Raw genomic sequence first — 18843 nt, forward strand, 5'->3', positions numbered from 1 at the left:
GGGGTTCTGTGTACAGGGTCTGGTCTGCGTGAGGCCACCGTCACGGTGACCCAGCAGAAGGTGAAGGAGGTGATGAGCCTGGAGGACGAGACCTTCTCCAGGTTCTACCCCCGCGTGGCGGACCCCCCCGCTCCCAGCGGCGGCGGCGCCGAGATCTACGAGGACTTCGACGCCATCTTTGACCCCCTGTTGCCACGGTAACCCAAGTGTTTTGGTAGTTAATAAGCCGTTATGATGATCATTATTCATCACCTGTGTTCACATCTCTGGTCTGTTTTCAATGTTTGAATCTTTAATAATTGACACACTAATTTACTTAATGTGGTAACCCGAGGGCAATAATGCACACACACTTTTAACGCAGTTAGGGTCTTTAGTGAAAACCATCTCACTGCATAACAGCCAAAGTATGAACGATGCATCCGGTGCAGAGCGAACTGTAGAGCCCCCCCAGTGGAGTACACACAGGTATAGGCACAAGGGTTCCGGGGTGCCGAATATAAATGCGTGCAACACTAATTCAGTCTGTAACACTTAATGTTCACACTTATTGTTGTACGTCCTGGCACTTAAAAATAGTAATGATAGCAACTTCTCCTCGCTAGCTTTGTTGTATACGAGGAATAGGTTAACCGAGCGATTGTTTGTTTTTGGCCCCTTGTTCTATGAGCATCCTTACTATACCGACAGCGATGGAGGAGCTGGGAGGAGGAGGCCCTCAGCAGGCTGTGTCTCTCCTCCCCGTCACCTTTGGCCCCCCTGTGGTTCCCGACCCGTGACCTTCAGACCCCTGCTGTCCCCCCCTTCCCCCCCCCTTCCCAGGCTGACGTCGGACATGGTGCAGCACCGGCGGGCGGTCCGGCCCACGCGGAACGTGGCGTCGTCCAGGAACCCCCTGAAGAAGCTGGCGGCGCGGCAGGACCTGCTGCAGGAGTACACGGAGCAGAGGCTCAACGTGGGGCTGCTGGAGAGCAAGAGGATGAACGCCCAGAAGAGTGAGACGCTCTTACCCTGTGTCAGGGACGGCACTAGGATTTAGAGGCTGGGGGGGCCTTAGCCCCTAGCAGATTCTGACATTTTTTCATCTCATCTTTAAAGTGGTTCTTTAATTGATCATTTATTACAGTAGAGATTACAGCAGAGCATCTATCAGGGCCTGTTCTCTGGCTCACTCTCTTTTCTTTAAAAATCTTTTTTAAAAATATGAATAAGCTAAACAAATGTGAGAGTTGGTATGATTTAAGTCTACATATTGGGGTGAGTTCAAGGAAAATAGGTTAAAATATGTATCCGTCAAAGTGCTCTCGGAAACCATTTTAATCCAAATTAAAGACAACTTCTAAATGTATTAGTATTTATTTCAACTCATATTCTGTAGGGGGGGCTTTTGAACATCTTGGGGGGGCTTAGCGCCCCCAAAATAGGCCTAAAGACGTCCCTGCCCTGTGTGGAGGTTCAGTAGCCTGGTTCCGCCCGCCTACGTACTTCCGCTCAATTTTCATTGCCCTTCAGTACTACTTCCGGGTTTGCGGTACATTTGCGTGTTTTCTCCGGCCAAATTTTGCCGGTCCGATCAGCGAACAGGGAGTGGCTGAGGACAATGACGTTGAGGTCGTGCGCTAGTTCAACCAGATTTGATCCGTTTGTTTGAGTTTTGTGTCTTGTTGTTCAACCGCTGTGAAGCGGAGAACAGTCTGCGGCCCCAGTGTTTGTAGACCCATCCATAGTCAGGACTCGCTTCCCCAGTCGTCACCCTGTGTTTGCGGGCGTGTGTGTGTGTGTGTGTGTGGGCTTGTGTTGTTGGTGTGACGTAATGCCTCCAGCCTGCTCTAACCCGTGTGTTTGTGTGTTGATGTGTTGTGGTTCTTTAGTGAGTCAGAACTCGGGGTTCTCGGAGGTGGCCCTGGCCGGCCTGGCCAGTAAGGAGAACTTCAGCAGCGTCAGCCTGCGCAGCGTCAACATCTCCGAGCAGATGTCCAACAGCGCTGCCCCTTACAAGAAGCTCATGCTACTGCAGGTCAAAGGTCAGTGTCGCCTCGGAACACGACCGCTCCACCCCTCGATAAACACCTCATAAACACTGCACTGTTGAATTGGGTGTGTGTGTACATGAGCGTGTGCGTGGGAGTGTGTGTGTACATGTGGGGTTGTGTGTGTGTGTCTGTGTATACATGTGGGTGTGTGTGTGTGTGTGAGTGTATACATGTGGGTGTGTGTGTGTATCATCAAGCACAATGTAGCAGTCTGTCAGCTGAATGCTAATCTAATAAATTAGCTCTCATCTCCTCTCTCTCTGTCTGTGTGTGTGTGTGTGTGTGTGTGTGTGTGTGTGTGTGTGTGTGTGTGTGTGTGTGTGTGTGTGTGTGTGTGTGTGTGTGTGTGTGTGTGTGTGTGTGTGTGTGTGTGTGTGTGTGTGTGTGTGTGTGTGTGTGGATGATCTTGAGCTGTCACAGTGACTCATGTCACAAGGCCACACACACGCGAGGGGGGGGGGGATAATTTAGGACTTGAACAAGGGGGTGGAGGTGGAGGATGCTGCATCATGGGAGTCCGTCCAGAGGATCTCTATATTAGGAGAGACAAGAGGCTAGGGGGGGGGGGGGGGGGGGGGTCTCATCTATTTCGGGGTCTTCTCCACACGTCCGACACCCTTAATCAGTCCCGTCACCCTCTGCCCCCCCCCGTACAGTCCCGTCACACACCTCCCCTATCCGTGACCCGCCTCCCCCCCAGGACCACGTTGTGCTCAGGTCTCAACACGTGGGCTCCTCGAGGGGTCGAAGGGAGACCCCTTGTGTGTGTGTTGAGAGGAGTGTGGTGTGCTGTTCTTGGTTATAGTTAGTTAGGATAACTAACTATAACGACTAGGCTAGGTGCCGGCTAACTCTTGGCACAAACAAAGCCCAGCTCTCACGTAGTCTCGTGTATTTATAATCTACCAGGAGCGATGACCACTGTCTCTCTTCAGTCACAAACATGGTGCACTAGTTCTGTCGGTCAAGCCTGGTGCATGTACTAGTTAGAGGAACTTACTAGTTAGAGGTACCAACTAATTCAAGGAGAGGATCTCTAACGAGCACATGTAATAATTAGATTAACAGTAATATTTTTGTTTAGTTAGTTAGTTAGAATAACTATCTAGTTAGAAATACTAGTTAGAGGTACTAACTAGTTAAAGGAGTTAGAGGATCTCTAACGAGCACATGCTATAATTAGATTAACGGTAATATTTTAGTTAGTTAGTTAGGATAACTAACTAGTTGGAAGTTCTAGTTAGAGGTACTAACTAGTTAAAGGAGTTAAGAGGATCTCTAACGAGCACATGTATTAATTCGATTAACAGTAATACTTTAACGATATACTACGTGCGTATGTGCGTAACGTAGCATACGTTAACAGGCGCACACATGGTGATAGACCGCCCCTTCGTCATCCTCCTTAACGTCCCCTCCGAGCCCCCCCAGTGCCGCGGTGGTTGTTGACGTCCCCCTGTGTTGTGACAGGTCGACGGCACATCCAGACCCGTCTGGTGGAGCCCCGAGCGTCGTCCCTGAACAGCGGGGACTGCTTCCTGCTGGTCACGCCCCACCACTGCTTCGTCTGGATGGGGGAGTTCGCCAACGTCATCGAGAGGAACAAGGTCCGCCCCTCGCTCTGGGAGGGGCGCAGCTTCTGTAGTTGAAGCTTAGTGCATGTTGTATTAGTCAGAGAAACTTTAGCTAGTTAGAGAAACTTTAGCTAGTTGGAGAAACTTTAACTATTTAAAGAAACTTTAACTGTTAGAGAAACTGTAACTGTTAGAGAAACTTTAACTATTAGAGAAACTGTAAATAGTTAGAGAAACTCTAACTAGTAGAGTACCTAGTACAACTAGTTAGAGTTCCTCTAACTAGTTAGCGTTCCTCTAACTAGTTAAGCTAATCCATGTTTTATTGTTTTAGGGCCGTTTATGCTTTTTTTCTTTAGCGCCGTTTATACTTCTTATAGGCAATTAAACAAGAAATATGAATCGTGTTATTGCGTTGCATATTGCAATCCGGATCATAGAGCCAATCAGCAAACCAACCTTGATTTAAACCATATCTAATGATTATGAACGTTAGTAAGTAGGCCATCTCAAGTTTTTTTATGCACAATAATTAACAGAATGGCAGTTTTATTATTTTGGGCTGGTTGTCAGAGGCTTGAACAAACTTGAGTATATAAAAATGGTGTTCCCAGTTAACCTGGTTATATTGCGGTTTACTCTTAGAAAGTTCTGCGTGTTTTGACAGCCTTTCAGCTGTTGGTTCGTGCAAGCGTCCCGTTTTCAAAGGAAGACAGTTATTGTTCGGTTCAGGAAGTAAACAAAGCCCTCAGAGGAAGTGGCATAGATGCAGTGTAGGAAGCGGTTAGCAGTGGTGGAGTGGGTGTCGTGGTGGTTAGGAGGGGGCAAAATTCAGGCCAGCTGCAGGAAGCGCTTCTGTGAAGGTTGGCTCATTGCTACTGTTCAGGGATGATGACGAGATGCAAACCAAAGAGGAAACCAGCGACCCAAATATAAGCGCTCAGTCGTGACCCACATTATGTAGCTACACATCATGACGTAGCTCGTGATGAGTGTTTCCAAGGGGATATCAGAGCAGCCGGATGCAACAGTCCAGGAATCGGCTGCCATGTTAACAGAATAGTTCCTAAGAAGAAAGAAATCCTTCCTTTGCAGGCTTCTTCCTTGATTCTCTTCCTTCTTCGTTCGCAGGCCAAAGAGCTGGCCAACTTTGTGCAGACCAAGCGGGACTTGGGTTGCCGGGCCAACTACGTCCAGATCATCGAGGAGGGCGGGACCACGAGCTCCGCCGCCTCCAAGGAGTTCTGGAAGATTCTAGGAGGCCAAGCGGACTACCAGTGTAAGCGTCATGAGGGCATTTGTCTTGCCCTTCTTGATGCTCCTCACATTTTCCCCAAGACATTAAGCAAGCATTTGTGAAAGTGGCATCCATTATTTTCTGACCACTAGATGGCACCAAAAGTACCAGAATTAAATTATATGTATGAAGAGTCTAGGGCTAGAGTCAGTTAGTGCAGTTTGAGGTCAGCGACGTTACAGTATCTATGACCAGCATGCAATAACACAATGACAGGGCTTGCTTGCAATGGTTGAAAGGGGAATTTCTCCAACCACGTTTCAGTCGGTGCAGTTTGAGGTTAAGACCTTCCATCCTCCTCCTCTCCACCCTGAACCTCTCCACCCTGACCCTCTCTCTTCCTCACCCTCCAGCCGCCGGGACCCCAGACGAGGACGAGCTGTACGAGGGAGCCATCGTGGAGACCAACTGCATCTACCGCCTGGTGGACGACAAGCTGGTGCCGGACGATGACTTCTGGGCCAAGGTTCCCCGCTGTGCCCTGCTGGACCCCAAGGAGGTGACTCCCACTGACCAATGACTCACCCTCCCTCCAGCGCACCGACCAATGACTCACCCTCCCTCAATCGCACTGACCAATGACTCACCCTCCCTCAAGCGCCCCAGGTTTGAGAAACCTGGGAAGCTCGAGGGAGCTCAGGAGGTAGAGCGGGTTGTCCGGTAACCGCAAGGTTTCTAGGTCGATTACCTGGCTTCTCCTCCTGTCGAGGTGTCCCTGAGCAAGGCACCTCAGCCCTAACTGCTCCCGATGAGCTGGCTGTCGCCTTGCATGGTTGACTCATCCGTCGGTGTGTCAATGTGTGCATGAATGGGTGAATGTCAGGCAATATTGTAAAGCGTTTTGGATAAAAGCGCAATATAAATGAAGTCCATTTACCTTTCTCTCAGAGTGTTCCTCCGTCTCCATCATAGTTAACCTCCGTCTCATGACTAAGACCTCCCCTGTCTCCTCCTCTGTGATTGGCCCAGGTGCTGGTGTTCGACTTCGGCAGTGAGATGTACATCTGGCACGGCAAGGAGGTGACCCTGGCCCAGAGGAAGGTGGCCTTCCAACTGGCCAAGCACCTGTGGAACGGCACCTTCGACTACACCTGCTGTGACATCAACCCCCTGGACCCGGGGGAGTGCAACCCCCTCATACCCAAGTAGGGGAACACGCACTCACTCACGCACTCACGCACTCACTCACTCACTCACTCACTCACTCACTCACTCACTCACTCACTCACTCACTCACTCAGGGAGTGTAACCCCCTTCCCCACCCAAGGAGGAGAGCGCCAATGGTCATGTCTGCTTCCATTGGTGTCATGTCCTCACTGAATCACTGACACACACACACACTCTATCGCTCACTCTTTCTCTCACTCAATAACTCACTCTTTCTCACTCATTCAGTGACTCACAATTTCTCACTCACTCTTTCTCACTCAGTGACTCACTCACCCTTTCTCTCTCACTCTTTCTCTCTCACTCACTCACTCTTTCTCACGCTCATTTTTTCTCACAGTCTTTATCAATTATTCTTTCTCACACACACACCCTCGGGTGTCACTGAGCTAGTAATGGGTAATGGGCTGGACGGTGGCTGGGTCTACAGAGTTGTGTTGCAGCTCTCCCACCGTCCAGCTGCTCCAGAACAGCGTGTGTTGAGACTTAAGGGCTCTAAAGGTCCTCACTCAACACATCTCTTTATCTGTATCCATAACTCATCTCGTATTTGTACGTTCACACCTCCCAGCAGCGCCTTAAGCTCCTCTTAGTTTAGCTTTGTGTCTCCTTCAGATGACTCTTCCTCTGTTACTGTCGAGTGAAGTCAGTCTGACCCTCCTCCCCTCGGCCCCGTCCCCTCCAGGAAGGGCCAGGGCCGTCCCGACTGGGCGGTGTTCGGCCGGCTCACGCAGCACAACGAGACCACGCTGTTCAAGGAGAAGTTCCTGGACTGGAGCGAGAAGAGGAAGTACTCCAGCCCCACCAGGAACGGCTCCGTCAACGCCGCCGACCACAACGTAAGGCCCCTCTCTCCTGGATCATCCTCTGTCGGCCTGATAGCGAGGTCCAGGCTTGGGGGGCGGGGGGGGTTTAGGAGGACATGATGTTGATAATGCACACATTCACTCACTCACTTACACACATTCACTCACTCACTTACACACATTCACTAACTTACTTGCACACATTCCCTCACTTAGTCACATTTACCCACTCCTTCTCTCCTTCACTCACTCACTCACTCACTCCTTCACTCACTCACTCACTCACTCTCTCTCCTCTGTGCTCTCTCTCTCCCCCCCCCCCTCCCCCCCCAGGAGCCCCCCGTGTCTGACCCCCCCCGGGCGTACGACCCCTCCCTGATGCTGGCGGGCCCCGGGGGGCCGATTCGCACGGTGCTGGACGGCACGGACGTGGGGCGGGGCTACGGCCTGGTGGAGGGCGAGGAGAGGCGGAGCCAGCAGGTCAGCACCATGGCGACGGAGGTGTGGCACATCTTGGAGTTCGACTACAGCCGCCTCCCCCAGCAGAGCATTGGCCAGTTCCACGAGGGCGACGCCTACGTGGTCAAGTGGAAGTACATGGTCAGCACCGCCGGTCAGTAGCCCCGCCCCCGTGCCCACTCACAACCAATCATACGGCCTCCCATCAGACCAGCTAGGAAATGGCTGCTTCTGATTGGCTAAGAAGCACATTGGCTGATAAGTCTAAGTCAAGTACTTCACTTGAAAACCTCACTGAAACCTCAGCAGAGTGTGTAATGTACTGTGTCTGATTGTTCTACCGGGTTCTGCTGGTTCTAGTGGGGAAGAGGCAGAACCCGGAGCAAGTGCAGGGTTCTGTAGTGTACTGTGTATGATGGTTCTACTGTTTTGTGTGTGTGTATGATGGTTCTACTGTTGTGTGTGTGTGTGTGATGGTTCTACTGTTTTGTGTGTGTGTATGATGGTTCTACTGTTGTGTGTGTGTGTATGATGGTTCTACTGTTGTGTGTGTGTGTATGATGGTTCTACTGTTGTGTGTGTATGATGGTTCTACTGTTGTGTGTGTGTATGATGGTTCTACTGTTGTGTGTGTGTATGATGGTTCTACTCTTGTGTGTGTATGATGGTTCTACTGTTGTGTGTGTATGATGGTTCTACTGTTGTGTGTGTGTATGATGGTTCTACTGTTGTGTGTGTGTATGATGGTTCTACTCTTGTGTGTGTATGATGGTTCTACTCTTGTGTGTGTATGATGGTTCTACTGTTGTGTGTGTGATGGTTCTACTGTTGTGTGTGTATGATGGTTCTACTGTTGTGTGTGTATGATGGTTCTACTGTTGTGTGTGTGTGTGTGTGTGATGGTTCTACTGTTGTGTGTGTATGATGGTTCTACTGTTGTGTGTGTGTGTGTGTGTGATGGTTCTACTGTTGTGTGTGTGTGTGTGTGTGTGTGTGTGATGGTTCTACTGTTGTGTGTGTGTGTGTGTGTGTGTGTGTGATGGTTCTACTGTTGTGTGTGTGTGTGTGTGTGTGTGTGTATGGTGGTTCTACTGTTGTGTGTGTGTGTATGATGGTTCTACTGTTGTGTGTGTGTGTATGATGGGTCTACTGTTGTGTGTGTGTGTATGACGGTTCTACTGTTGTGTGCGTGTATGATGGTTCTACTGTTGTGTGTGTGTATGATGGTTCTACTGTTGTGTGTGTATGATGGTTCTACTGTTGTGTGTGTGTATGATGGTTCTACTGTTGTGTGTGTATGATGGTTCTACTGTTGTGTGTGTGTGTGTGTATGGTGGTTCTACTGTTGTGTGTGTGTATGATGGTTCTACTGTTGTGTGTGTGTGTATGATGGTTCTACTGTTGTGTGTGCGTGTATGATGGTTCTACTGTTGTGTGTGTATGATGGTTCTACTGTTGTGTGTGTGTATGATGGTTCTACTGTTGTGTGTGTGTATGATGGTTCTACTGTTGTGTGTGCATGATGGTTCTACTGTTGTGTGCGTGTGTATGATGGTTCTACTGTTGTGTGTGCGTGTATGATGGTTCTACTGTTGTGTGTGTGTATGATGGTTCTACTGTTGTGTGCGTGTATGATGGTTCTACTGTTGTGTGTGCGTGTATGATGGTTCTACTGTTGTGTGTGCATGATGGTTCTACTGTTGTGTGCGTGTGTATGATGGTTCTACTGTTGTGTGTGCGTGTATGATGGTTCTACTGTTGTGTGTGCGTGATGGTTCTAGTGGGGAAGAGGCAGAACCCAGAGCAGGCGCGGACGGCGGGCGCAGGGAAGGAGAAGTGCTGCTACTTCTTCTGGCAGGGCCGCAACGCCACCGTCAGCGAGAAGGGGACCTCCGCCCTCATGACCGTGGAGCTGGACGAGGAGAGGGGCGCCCAGGTGTGTGTGTGTGTGTGTGTGTGTGTGTGTGTGTGTGTGTGTGTGTGTGTGTGTGTGTGTGTGTGTGTGTGTGTGTGTGTGTGTGTGTGTGTGTGTGTGTGTGTGTGTGTGCGTTTTATTTAAAACCCGGTGTTTTCATTTAAAAGACACTTTCAATGTATGAAGCATAAAAATGCAAAAATCAATCGTAAATCGTAAAAACATGTGAATCATTTATATCCTGGTTTCATTTAGAACCCTGTGTAAACCCTTCACCAGTGTTTGGTGCTGACCCTCCTCTTCCTCCCCCCACCCCCCCCCAGGTCCAGGTCCTGCAGGGTAAGGAGCCCCCCTGTTTCCTCCAGTGCTTCAGTGGAGGGATGGTGGTCCACTCAGGGAGGAGAGAGGAGGAGGAGGACATGTCTCAGAGTAAGGACACACACCACAGAGCCTGACTGCTCTGACCTGGCCCCCCTATTGGGCGACAGCCTCCGCTTCACTTCCTGGTTGCGATGACTCATGGCTGGTCTCTCATTGGCCGGAAAAAAAGCACTTTAGATCTGATTAATGGCGTCCTGTTATGAACAGACTATATAATCTGAACCCACAGGACAGGTCTATGTTAGGTGAGGGTGTATGGTTCACACTGATATCTTACTGGATTAAACCCGCACTCTCAGTATGGGATGGAGATCATTGTGTGAGTTAGATCGTCTGAACTCTATCTGTGTTGTGGACCCAACGTCTACCACGGGTTAAGGCTGCTCCGTCTCAAACTCTGGGCCACAGACATGGTTCTGACACAATTTATGGTGATTTAGTGAATGGTTTAGCATGTCAAATCTGGTTGAGGGAATGCATGGAAAATCCACTTGAGGAAAGTCTTTATTTGCCCTTCTATGTAGATCATGTGATTTATTGGTCCATGGAAAGAACTGATTCTGGGAATGATTTTTATTTTGCTATTTCCAGATTTAGATTCAAGATTCGAGAGATTTATTTGTCACATGGATACAAGTTTATAGTGAAATGACAAAGTGACAGACTTGCTGCAGAAGCTAGAATATATATTTACATAAGATATCTTATTTACATAAGATAGAAATATATATATAAATGATACTATATAAATTGTCGGAGGACCGTCGACTTGTTGGTTTAATTGTCTAACTGTTTTTTTTCCAGATGACTGGCGTCTGTACTGCGTGCGCGGGGAGGTGGCGCAGGAGGGCCACCTGCTGGAGGTGGTGTGTCACTGCAGCAGCCTCCGCTCGCGGGTCTCCATGGTGATGGTGGGCGTGGGCCAGGCCCTCATCTATCTGTGGCACGGCTGCAAGGCCCAGGCGCACACGCGGGACGTGGCCCTCACTGCCGCCCGCAGCATCAAGGAGCAGTGAGTCTGAAAGCTCTGAAAGCTCCTTATTCATAAGGCTCTTCCTCACAGTAATGCAGAACTTTATTTATAATGGTCTTAAACTCAATTAAGGTGAACTGTATTTATTGCTCCTTTTATGACAGTTGGTTAACTTTGTTTATGAGGATCTTAATCACAGTAACAGTCAACTCTATTTATTACGTCATTAATGACAGTTGGGTGACTTTGTTTTTAAGGATCATAATCACAGTAACAGTCGACTTTGTTGACTGTTTGTGAATGTTGATAAAAGGCTCATAATCAGCGTAACGGTGAACTTTATTTGTAAGGCTTCCAATCACAGTAGCAGTGAATTAATAAGGATCTTAATCACAGCAGCGTTAAAGGGGGGGGGAGGTACCAGGTGGTTTTGGTGGTTGGGTGTAGTCCAGGTCAGGCTGGGTAGACTTTTATGTTGCAAATGTATTCAAGGTAGCGTATGTAAAACTGCAGTCGAGTCAAATTGAAATAAACAAAGTACACAAACAGACAGTAGAGGGTCAGCTGGGGTCTGTAGGGAGTGTGTTGGTGTATTCAGATATGAGTTACCTTTTAGGATGTGGAAGCAATTCTGGGTACAGGGAGCTAGCACAGCGAACACCGTAGTGTGTAGCCAGGAGGCTAGCATTGAGCTAGCTTCAGTAGCTCAATGTGTGCTCCACACACATTACTATACCAATCAAACGAGTGCGTCACTCGCATGATTTTTATTGTTTTTGATAGATTTTGAGGTATTGTCTGTGCGACTCAGAGGTGGTGTCTTGTCTTGGTTACCCACTGCAGCTGTCCTCTGGAGGCGGGGCTTCACAGCAGCAGTCAGGTGACCATCGTGGAGTGTGACGAGGGGGCGGAGCCCACCGGCTTCTGGGAGGCCCTGGGGAGGCGGGACCGGAAGGCCTACGACTGCATGCTGCAAGGTCAGTGCTCCTAGGACAGGTCAAAGGTCAGGTCCAATGTCATCCAGTGCCCACCCGGGATGGACGTAGTGGACTAGACCCCCACGCAGCCTCTGAGGTTGTAGTATTTGTTAGTATTTGAAGTTTTTGGTCTGAGTGGTGGCTACAGCTGCAGTGACTACAACTGAATGCCTGGACTCTCCTTATGGTTAACCTGCCAGCATCCCATTCCTGATTTTAAAATGTTTTGAATGTATTTATGTCAGTTATGGCACCCATTAAACCCCTGATCATCCCTGAAAGGAGGGATCCCCCACTCTGCGTTTCCCCCCACTCTCAAGATTTCTTCCTTTCTAATTAAGAGTTATCTCTTGCCCTCTGGGGGGCTATGTTCAGGCCGGGGGGTGTCATGAATATATGGTCTGTTCAGCCCTTTGAGACTGGAACTGTGATTAAGGGCTATACAAATTAAAGAGAATACATGTATTAGTTAATTGAAGTGGTCCGTGGTGGGACGCTGTGTCTCAGTGTGACGAGGTCGGCGTGTCTCGGTGTGATGATGTCACGGTGTCCCCGTGTGATGATGTCGCCGTGCCCCCCCCCCCCAGACCCGGGACGGTTCAGCTTCACGCCGCGCCTCTACCAGCTCGGCAGCAGCTCGGGGGAGTTCCGGGCGGTGGAGCTGCTGTACCCGGCGCGGGTCCCGGAGCAGGTCAACCCCCAGCCCTTCCTCCAGGAGGACCTGTACACCGCCGCCCAGCCCGGTACGCACACACGCACGCACACACGCACGCACACACGCACGCACGCACACGCATGCATGCACGTACGCACGCACGCACACGCACGCACACGCAAGCGTGCACACACACGCACGCGCATGCATGCACGTACACACGCACACGCACTCACACATGTGCACGGACGCTCGCACATGCATGCATTCATACGCACGTGCACATACATGCACTCCCCCGTGCTCACATGCACATGAACTCACTCCCATGCACTCGCATGCACACACAGGCACTCCTCTACACTCACATGCACACGCAGACACTTGCACTCACGTGCATTAGCATGCATTGACATGCGCATGCACACACATTCACTCCCATGCACTCACACACCCTCACTCACTCACCCCGACACACACACTTTTTATGGTATTTATTGTTTATCATAAATTATTAATCATTTTAATGCATTTTACTGTGTGGCCGTAAACCCTTCAAATGAATTCAGAAACCACAAGGATGACGCTCTCTCCTTGTTAAAACTCCCCGTGTGCGTGTGTGTGTGTGTGTGGGTGTGGATGGATGGATTTATATAGATTAACAACAGTGCTGACTATCCCTCTCTCTCTCTCCCCCCCCCAGCTCTGTTCCTGGTGGACAACCACCACGAGGTGTACCTGTGGCAGGGCTGGTGGGCCCAGGACAGCCTGGTCACCGGCTCGGCCCGCATCCGCTGGGACACGGACCGCAAGGCGGCCATGGAGACGGTGCTGCGCTACTGCCGAGGTAGGGGCCACGCCTTGGTTAAAGGTGGGGGGGGTACGGAGGGGGGTCACGGTGTTCCAGCCAATGGCTGGGCTGTTGATGTCACCGTCTGAATGCTCCCACTGCTCGTTGGCTGTTAGATCGTAACGTAGCCGGTTTATACCCATTAAACAAAAACCCTGATGTGAATATTAGTATTTGGTGAAGTTGTTATTATACGTATTGATTGTTGCTGATCAATAGTTTAAGAACAGAAGTACGACTCAGCTTCTTCCCTTTTTAAACGAAGAAGCATTTCATCTATTCATAGTGCTGCTAAGTTATAATGGAATGTCAGTTCAAATGAGGACATCTTGGTTTGGTGAGGGTGATGGACCCTGAGCTGGGCGAGGCTGGGGGGGTCCATCAGACCAGAGGGGTTATGAGGCGATGCGGAGGACTCCCTAACGTGCGAGTGTGTGTCTGTGTCGTCCCCCCCCCCCCCCCCCCGTCGGCTGCAGAGAAGAACGCTAAGAAGCCCCCCAAGTCGTACCTGATCCACGCGGGGCTGGAGCCGCTCACCTTCACCAACATGTTCCCCTGCTGGGAGCACCGCGAGGACGTGGCCGAGATCACCGAGAGGGTGAGGAGGGGGAGACACTGGGGGGGAGGAGGGGGAGACACTGGGGGGGAGGGGAGGAGGGGGAGACACTGGGGGGGAGGGGGGAGACACTGGGGGGGAGGGGGGGAGAGACCGCGAGGACGTGGCCGAGATCACCGAGAGGGTGAGGAGGGGGGAGACACTGGGGGGAGGGGGGAGACACTGGGGGGGGGGGGAGGGGGAGAGACCGGGAGGATGTGGCCGAGAACACAGAGAGGGTGAGGAGGGGGGAGACACTGGGGGGGGGAGGGGGGAGACACTGGGGGGGAGGGGGGGGAGAGACCGCGAGGACGTGGCCGAGATCAGAGAGGGCGAGGAGAGGGGGGGGGAGACACTGGGGGGGAGACACTGGGGGGGAGGAGGGGGGGGGGAGACACTGGGTGGGAGGGGGGAGGGGAGACACTGGGTGGGAGGGGGGAGACACAGGGAGGACGTGGCCGAGATCACAGAGAGGGCGAGGAGGGGGGAGACTCTCCTGGAGGGAGAGGGAGAAGTGGGAGGCAGTCCTGTGGAGGGGGAGGAAGAAGAGATACTCCCCTAAGGAGAGGGGGAGGAGGGAGTAGGCCTCCTAAGGAGTCAGCAGAGAGCTCCTCCACCAAGTCCCTCCTGGCTGACAGACCAGGGAAGATCAAAAACCCAACATACATTTCTACTGTATTAATGTACGGGATACATTTACACTGTGCATGCTAATAGTGTGCGTGCGTGTGTGCGTTCGTGCGTGCGTGCGCCTCCAGGATGCGGAGGTGTGCAACCAGATCATCCTGGTGGAGGACGTCCTGGCCCGGCTCTGTAAGACGGCCTACCCCCTGGCGGACCTGCTGGCCCGGCCCCTCCCCGAGGGCGTGGACCCCCTGCGGCTGGAGGTGTACCTGTCCGACGAGGACTTCGAGGTCGGTCCCGCGGCTCCGTGCCGCCATTATGAGATTCGTTCAATTAATGAATTAATTAAAGGGGTGATGTACTCCCACCAGGTGTGGATGGGATTAGCCGTTACAAGTCGTTGGAGAATCTGCCCTTTTCTGTATTTTACTGACATTACCAGTGGGAGGGTCTACCCTAGATGTACGCTGGATAGATCAGTCCACCACCATACCCAGTGGACTGAAGAAGATCTTCCCTAGCTATCAATCATACTTCTAGGTGGACACGCCCACCTAAGATATCACTTAAACAAAGGAAAAGGCAGATGTCATTACAGCTTGTAATGGCTAATCATACTCCCACCAGGTGGCGTGATGTCACCCCTTTAATCCAACCTCTAATCATCTTGGCTTGTGAGAGCCAGACTCTATAAAGGTGGATCAGTCACATGACTCTAAGGGCGCACTCACACTAGGCCATCTGTACCGTGCCCGAGTCCGTTTTACCCCTGTACCGTGCTCAAGTACTCAAGTACGGAATGGTAGTGGACATGAGTACGGTTGGTGCACTCACACTAGCCAAACGATCTAGACTTGAGCACGGTGCAGGTGTGAAACGGACTTGGGCACGGTACAGATGGCCTAGTGTGAGTGCGCCCTAAAGGTGTGTTGACACCAAAAGCAAAGCATCATGTTTCGTTACATCTTTCCTTTCCTTACGTCTTTGTCTCCGTGTCTCTTCCCTGTATCCCTGACTTCGCCCCACAGGGTGCAGAGGATGTAGGAAGGTGAGTCTTCTGTGTGTCCTCAGAGCTGAGCATGGGAGGTGACCTGCATACTTCAGGTCACTGCCTCCAAGCTTCTAACACCATAACTGGTCCTGTCCCTGACGTGAACCGTGTTCCTCTAAAACCCGATCATGGTTGCTCCTCTTAAAGCCGTGAAGAAAAGATCTAATATGATTTCTCTGTGTTTTTATTTACCTGCTTGGTCGTCAGTGTGTGGAAACTCTTTGCTGCGACACAGTCGCACTCTCAAGCTTTTCTTGGGATGATTCTTCTCGGACTGCGAGGGGAATGAAGCGATGATCATCTGCATGAGAGTGTTCACTGGTCTGATGTTGAGGTGGCATCAGGAGGGACCAGAGTGTGTCCTGCTACACACATATATGCTGCTCTGTGATCATCCTCCACGCTCTGGCCTTGGCCCTTCTCTGCATTATGTTTGATGTGTTCCTGTCTGCCGCCGTTTCTCCTCTAGGTTGGCCTGGAGATGAGCAGAGAGGAGTATGACCTTCTGCCCGGCTGGAAGCAGGTGAACGTGAAGAAAGCTAGAGGACTCTTCTAGAAAGTTTGACGGTGGTGAACAGCTGAGTGGGACACACTCTTGTCGGACATTGAGTGACACACGCACACACACACACACATGGACAAACACACACGGATACACAGACGCACACAAACCTGCACACAGACACCCACAACAATACACGCGTGTCAACAAGAAAGGTTTGAAACTCAGTACTTGGACTCTGGACTTTCCCTAAGATCTTTTTGTCCTTGATGGGCGAGGACTCGGGAGCGACCCTGGATCCGTTTCCTGCAGTGTCGTCCCCCCCCCCCCCCCCCCCACTGGCGCCCGTACCCCCCTCCCTTCCTTGGCCCCGTTTGCGTTTGCGTCAAATTGTTTGTGTTTATGGATGGAGTGAGTTTGATGCCCGGCTAATGCTGCCTTATTTTAATTATGTCGTGAAGTCTTGTTTTCATTAAATCCTCGTGTGTGTGTGTGTGTGTGTGTGTGTGTGTGTGTGTGTGTGTGTGTGTGTGTGTGTGTGTGTGTGTGTGTGTGTGTGTGTGTGTGTGTGTGTGTGTGTGTGTGTGTGTGTGTGTGTGTGTGTGTGTGTGTGTGTGTGTGTGAGCTTGGCTCACCGCGACTAACCCTCCGCTATCCTCGTGACTTTGTGCATTAAATGTAATTTATATTTCTATAGAAGGTATATAGGACTTTTTGAGTCTTTTTGATTATTTGGTGAGAATCGAGAGAAAAAGCCGGATGTCGGGTGTCATGTGATGTTAATGTGTGTCCATTTACTGCGACCGTGTGTACAGTTAGCCACGCCCCCTTTACAATAACAACCAATGAGGCTCGGAGCAAGTGGCTCGGAGCGACGGGAGATGTGTTGGATTTTTTAATCCTGAGATACAGTGTACAGTGCCTTGCTTTCCTGTACAGTTTATATATAAAGAGCCTAGTCTGCATTTTTGAAGACTCATTTTGTGACATAATGAATAGTAAGAGAAACTAATAGAGAAATAAACGCTAATTCTGAAAAAAAAAATTGTCTTTTGTGTGCAACAGATCTCCAATTTCAAAGCAAGCGTTACGACCGTGTCTCTTGGGGTTGTGCTATGCTGTGGTGTCGGCAGAGTAATTACTCAGATCCTCCCATAGAGGGCGCTATAATACAACACAACGGGGCCTTTCAGAAGTCGATTGAGTTGACTATAGAGTGGCGAAGTCACGCCCCTTCCGGTAGGGCTCATGGGACCTATGAGATCGAAAAATATGAATGGGTGTCAATGGAGAGAAAATAATTATTTTCTGGTCCCAGTCTTTATATGCCCTGGATTACACATATGTTGTTTGTGGATTTAAATGATAATTTTTCATGCAAAGAAAACTAAAAATGTTCGTGAAGAAGTTTGATAATTTTAGGTTTTATGTGAGGCCGCTTTGTGAACTACAGCTCTTCGCTGCTCTCGACGCATATGATATACGTCACCACACCCGCACTTGGAACTCGGCACAGAGATGGCGATCTCTCTGCCCCACTTCACCGCTTTTTCCAAGGGGAGGATAAAAGCATCGAAAGAGGTGAAAACCATTATAAGTCGGGGCACGTGCAGAGTTTCAGTTATGCCGATGGGAAGATTGTTGGTCTTCTCCACGCCAGTCGCAGGGAGCGTGACGTCACATACGAGCCGTGTAGTCTTTCTCGTTGTGTTTTCTCTACAGCCTTTATCTGAACAATTGCACAATAAACGGTCGAACTCTTTGCATGAAAAATTATCCTTTAAATCCACAAACAACATATGTGTAATCCAGGGCATATAAAGACCGGGACCAGAAAATAATTATTTTCTCTCCATTGACACCCATTCATATTTTTCGATCTCATAGGTCCCATGAGCCCTACCGGAAGGGGCGTGACTTCGCTACTCTATATATGTAACGCGCACAAAAGTATTATAAGAGGTATAGCAAGTCACAAGCGCTTCTGTCCGACTGTTACGGCCACCCTTTATATCATGGCTCGCGGTTCGGCGGCCAGTAACATGACAGGAAAAGACGAAAGTAGAATTAAAGTTTCAATAATGATGTTGCTTTATTCAAACGAAAGTCGTTTTCCCAAACTCCCAACAACGGGAGGACTGATTAACCAAAAAAACTAAAGGGGTGGGGGAAGCCTGGGCCAGCCGTGCATTGGGCCGTCGAAGCCAGGACTTCCTCCTCCTACCCGATAATTCCCAGACTCTAGACAACAGAAAACACGAAAAGACCTATTCTATCAGTCCTCCATTCACGGGATCCGAACAGCTCAGGACAGCGTGAAGATGCCAATAAGTGAGAGAGAAACCTGCGGGAACACCCGCAGGTAAGTAGCGGTGGTAGTCCTAGCTCCACCCCCGAATCAGGAACACCTGAGAGCCAGAGTAGAATAGAGCAGGATGAATAAGCAAAAGGTAGGGCGCGTGACACCGACCTGTTGGAATCTACTGATCATGTTCTTATGTCTCCCGACGGTCCTGAAGATAAACCCTGAACGCTTCAGAAGTTCTCAACGATTTGACAAACGCAAAGAGATTAAGGTGATTTGTTTTTTGTTTCTTCATCTTTATAATCACCAAAGCAGAATGAACACCGGTGTTTTAGTTTTCCTTGGGTGGTTTTATTCAGATCACACTTTCTACAACGTGACACACCGCCTCCCTTGTTTTAACACACAAACTCAGAAATATGTTGCCCTACATGAGGAGGGTGGCATGAGATGATTTTCTTCCTCCTCCTGTCACCAACCCGATCTGAGAGCTTCTGGTGTAGGGTGTGTGTGTGTGTGTGTGTGTGTTGAAGCCCACGTGTTAAGTTTCTCAAGAAGAAAGCTCTTCTGATCCGTCCTCTCACCTGTGAGTGGTCTGATGTGGAACATGTGAGTCCTCCCACACCCTCTCTCGCTCGCTCACCGTCTGTCTGTCTGTCTGTCTGTCTGTCTGTCTGT

At 50.2% G+C, this 18843-nt stretch overlaps 1 protein-coding gene across 12 annotated transcripts in view; it reads left to right on the forward strand.

Annotated features, from left to right (window-relative positions):
- svila (supervillin a) overlaps window positions 1-16905 on the forward strand; it is a 62517-nt gene extending 45612 nt beyond the window's left edge. For 11 of the 12 annotated variants that reach the window (XM_060044581.1, XM_060044589.1, XM_060044579.1 and 8 more), the window contains 18 exons: window positions 17-197; window positions 823-995; window positions 1872-2024; window positions 3504-3640; window positions 4739-4886; window positions 5258-5403; window positions 5874-6049; window positions 6758-6911; window positions 7212-7491; window positions 9119-9273; window positions 9576-9681; window positions 10438-10645; window positions 11450-11583; window positions 12171-12326; window positions 12942-13085; window positions 13565-13686; window positions 14442-14597; window positions 15828-16905. In XM_060044581.1, coding sequence (XP_059900564.1) covers window positions 17-197; window positions 823-995; window positions 1872-2024; window positions 3504-3640; window positions 4739-4886; window positions 5258-5403; window positions 5874-6049; window positions 6758-6911; window positions 7212-7491; window positions 9119-9273; window positions 9576-9681; window positions 10438-10645; window positions 11450-11583; window positions 12171-12326; window positions 12942-13085; window positions 13565-13686; window positions 14442-14597; window positions 15828-15914 — 2816 coding nt within the window. In that variant the 3' untranslated portion in view covers window positions 15915-16905. Of the gene's footprint in view, window positions 1-16; window positions 198-822; window positions 996-1871; window positions 2025-3503; window positions 3641-4738; window positions 4887-5257; window positions 5404-5873; window positions 6050-6757; window positions 6912-7211; window positions 7492-9118; window positions 9274-9575; window positions 9682-10437; window positions 10646-11449; window positions 11584-12170; window positions 12327-12941; window positions 13086-13564; window positions 13687-14441; window positions 14598-15335; window positions 15356-15827 lie in introns of all 12 variants that reach the window. The other variant, XM_060044582.1, reaches the window with a different exon arrangement.
- The last annotated feature ends 1938 nt before the right edge of the window (window positions 16906-18843 follow it).

The sequence above is a fragment of the Gadus macrocephalus genome, chromosome 23, assembly GCF_031168955.1.
Source record: "Gadus macrocephalus chromosome 23, ASM3116895v1".
NCBI lineage: Eukaryota > Metazoa > Chordata > Actinopteri > Gadiformes > Gadidae > Gadus > Gadus macrocephalus.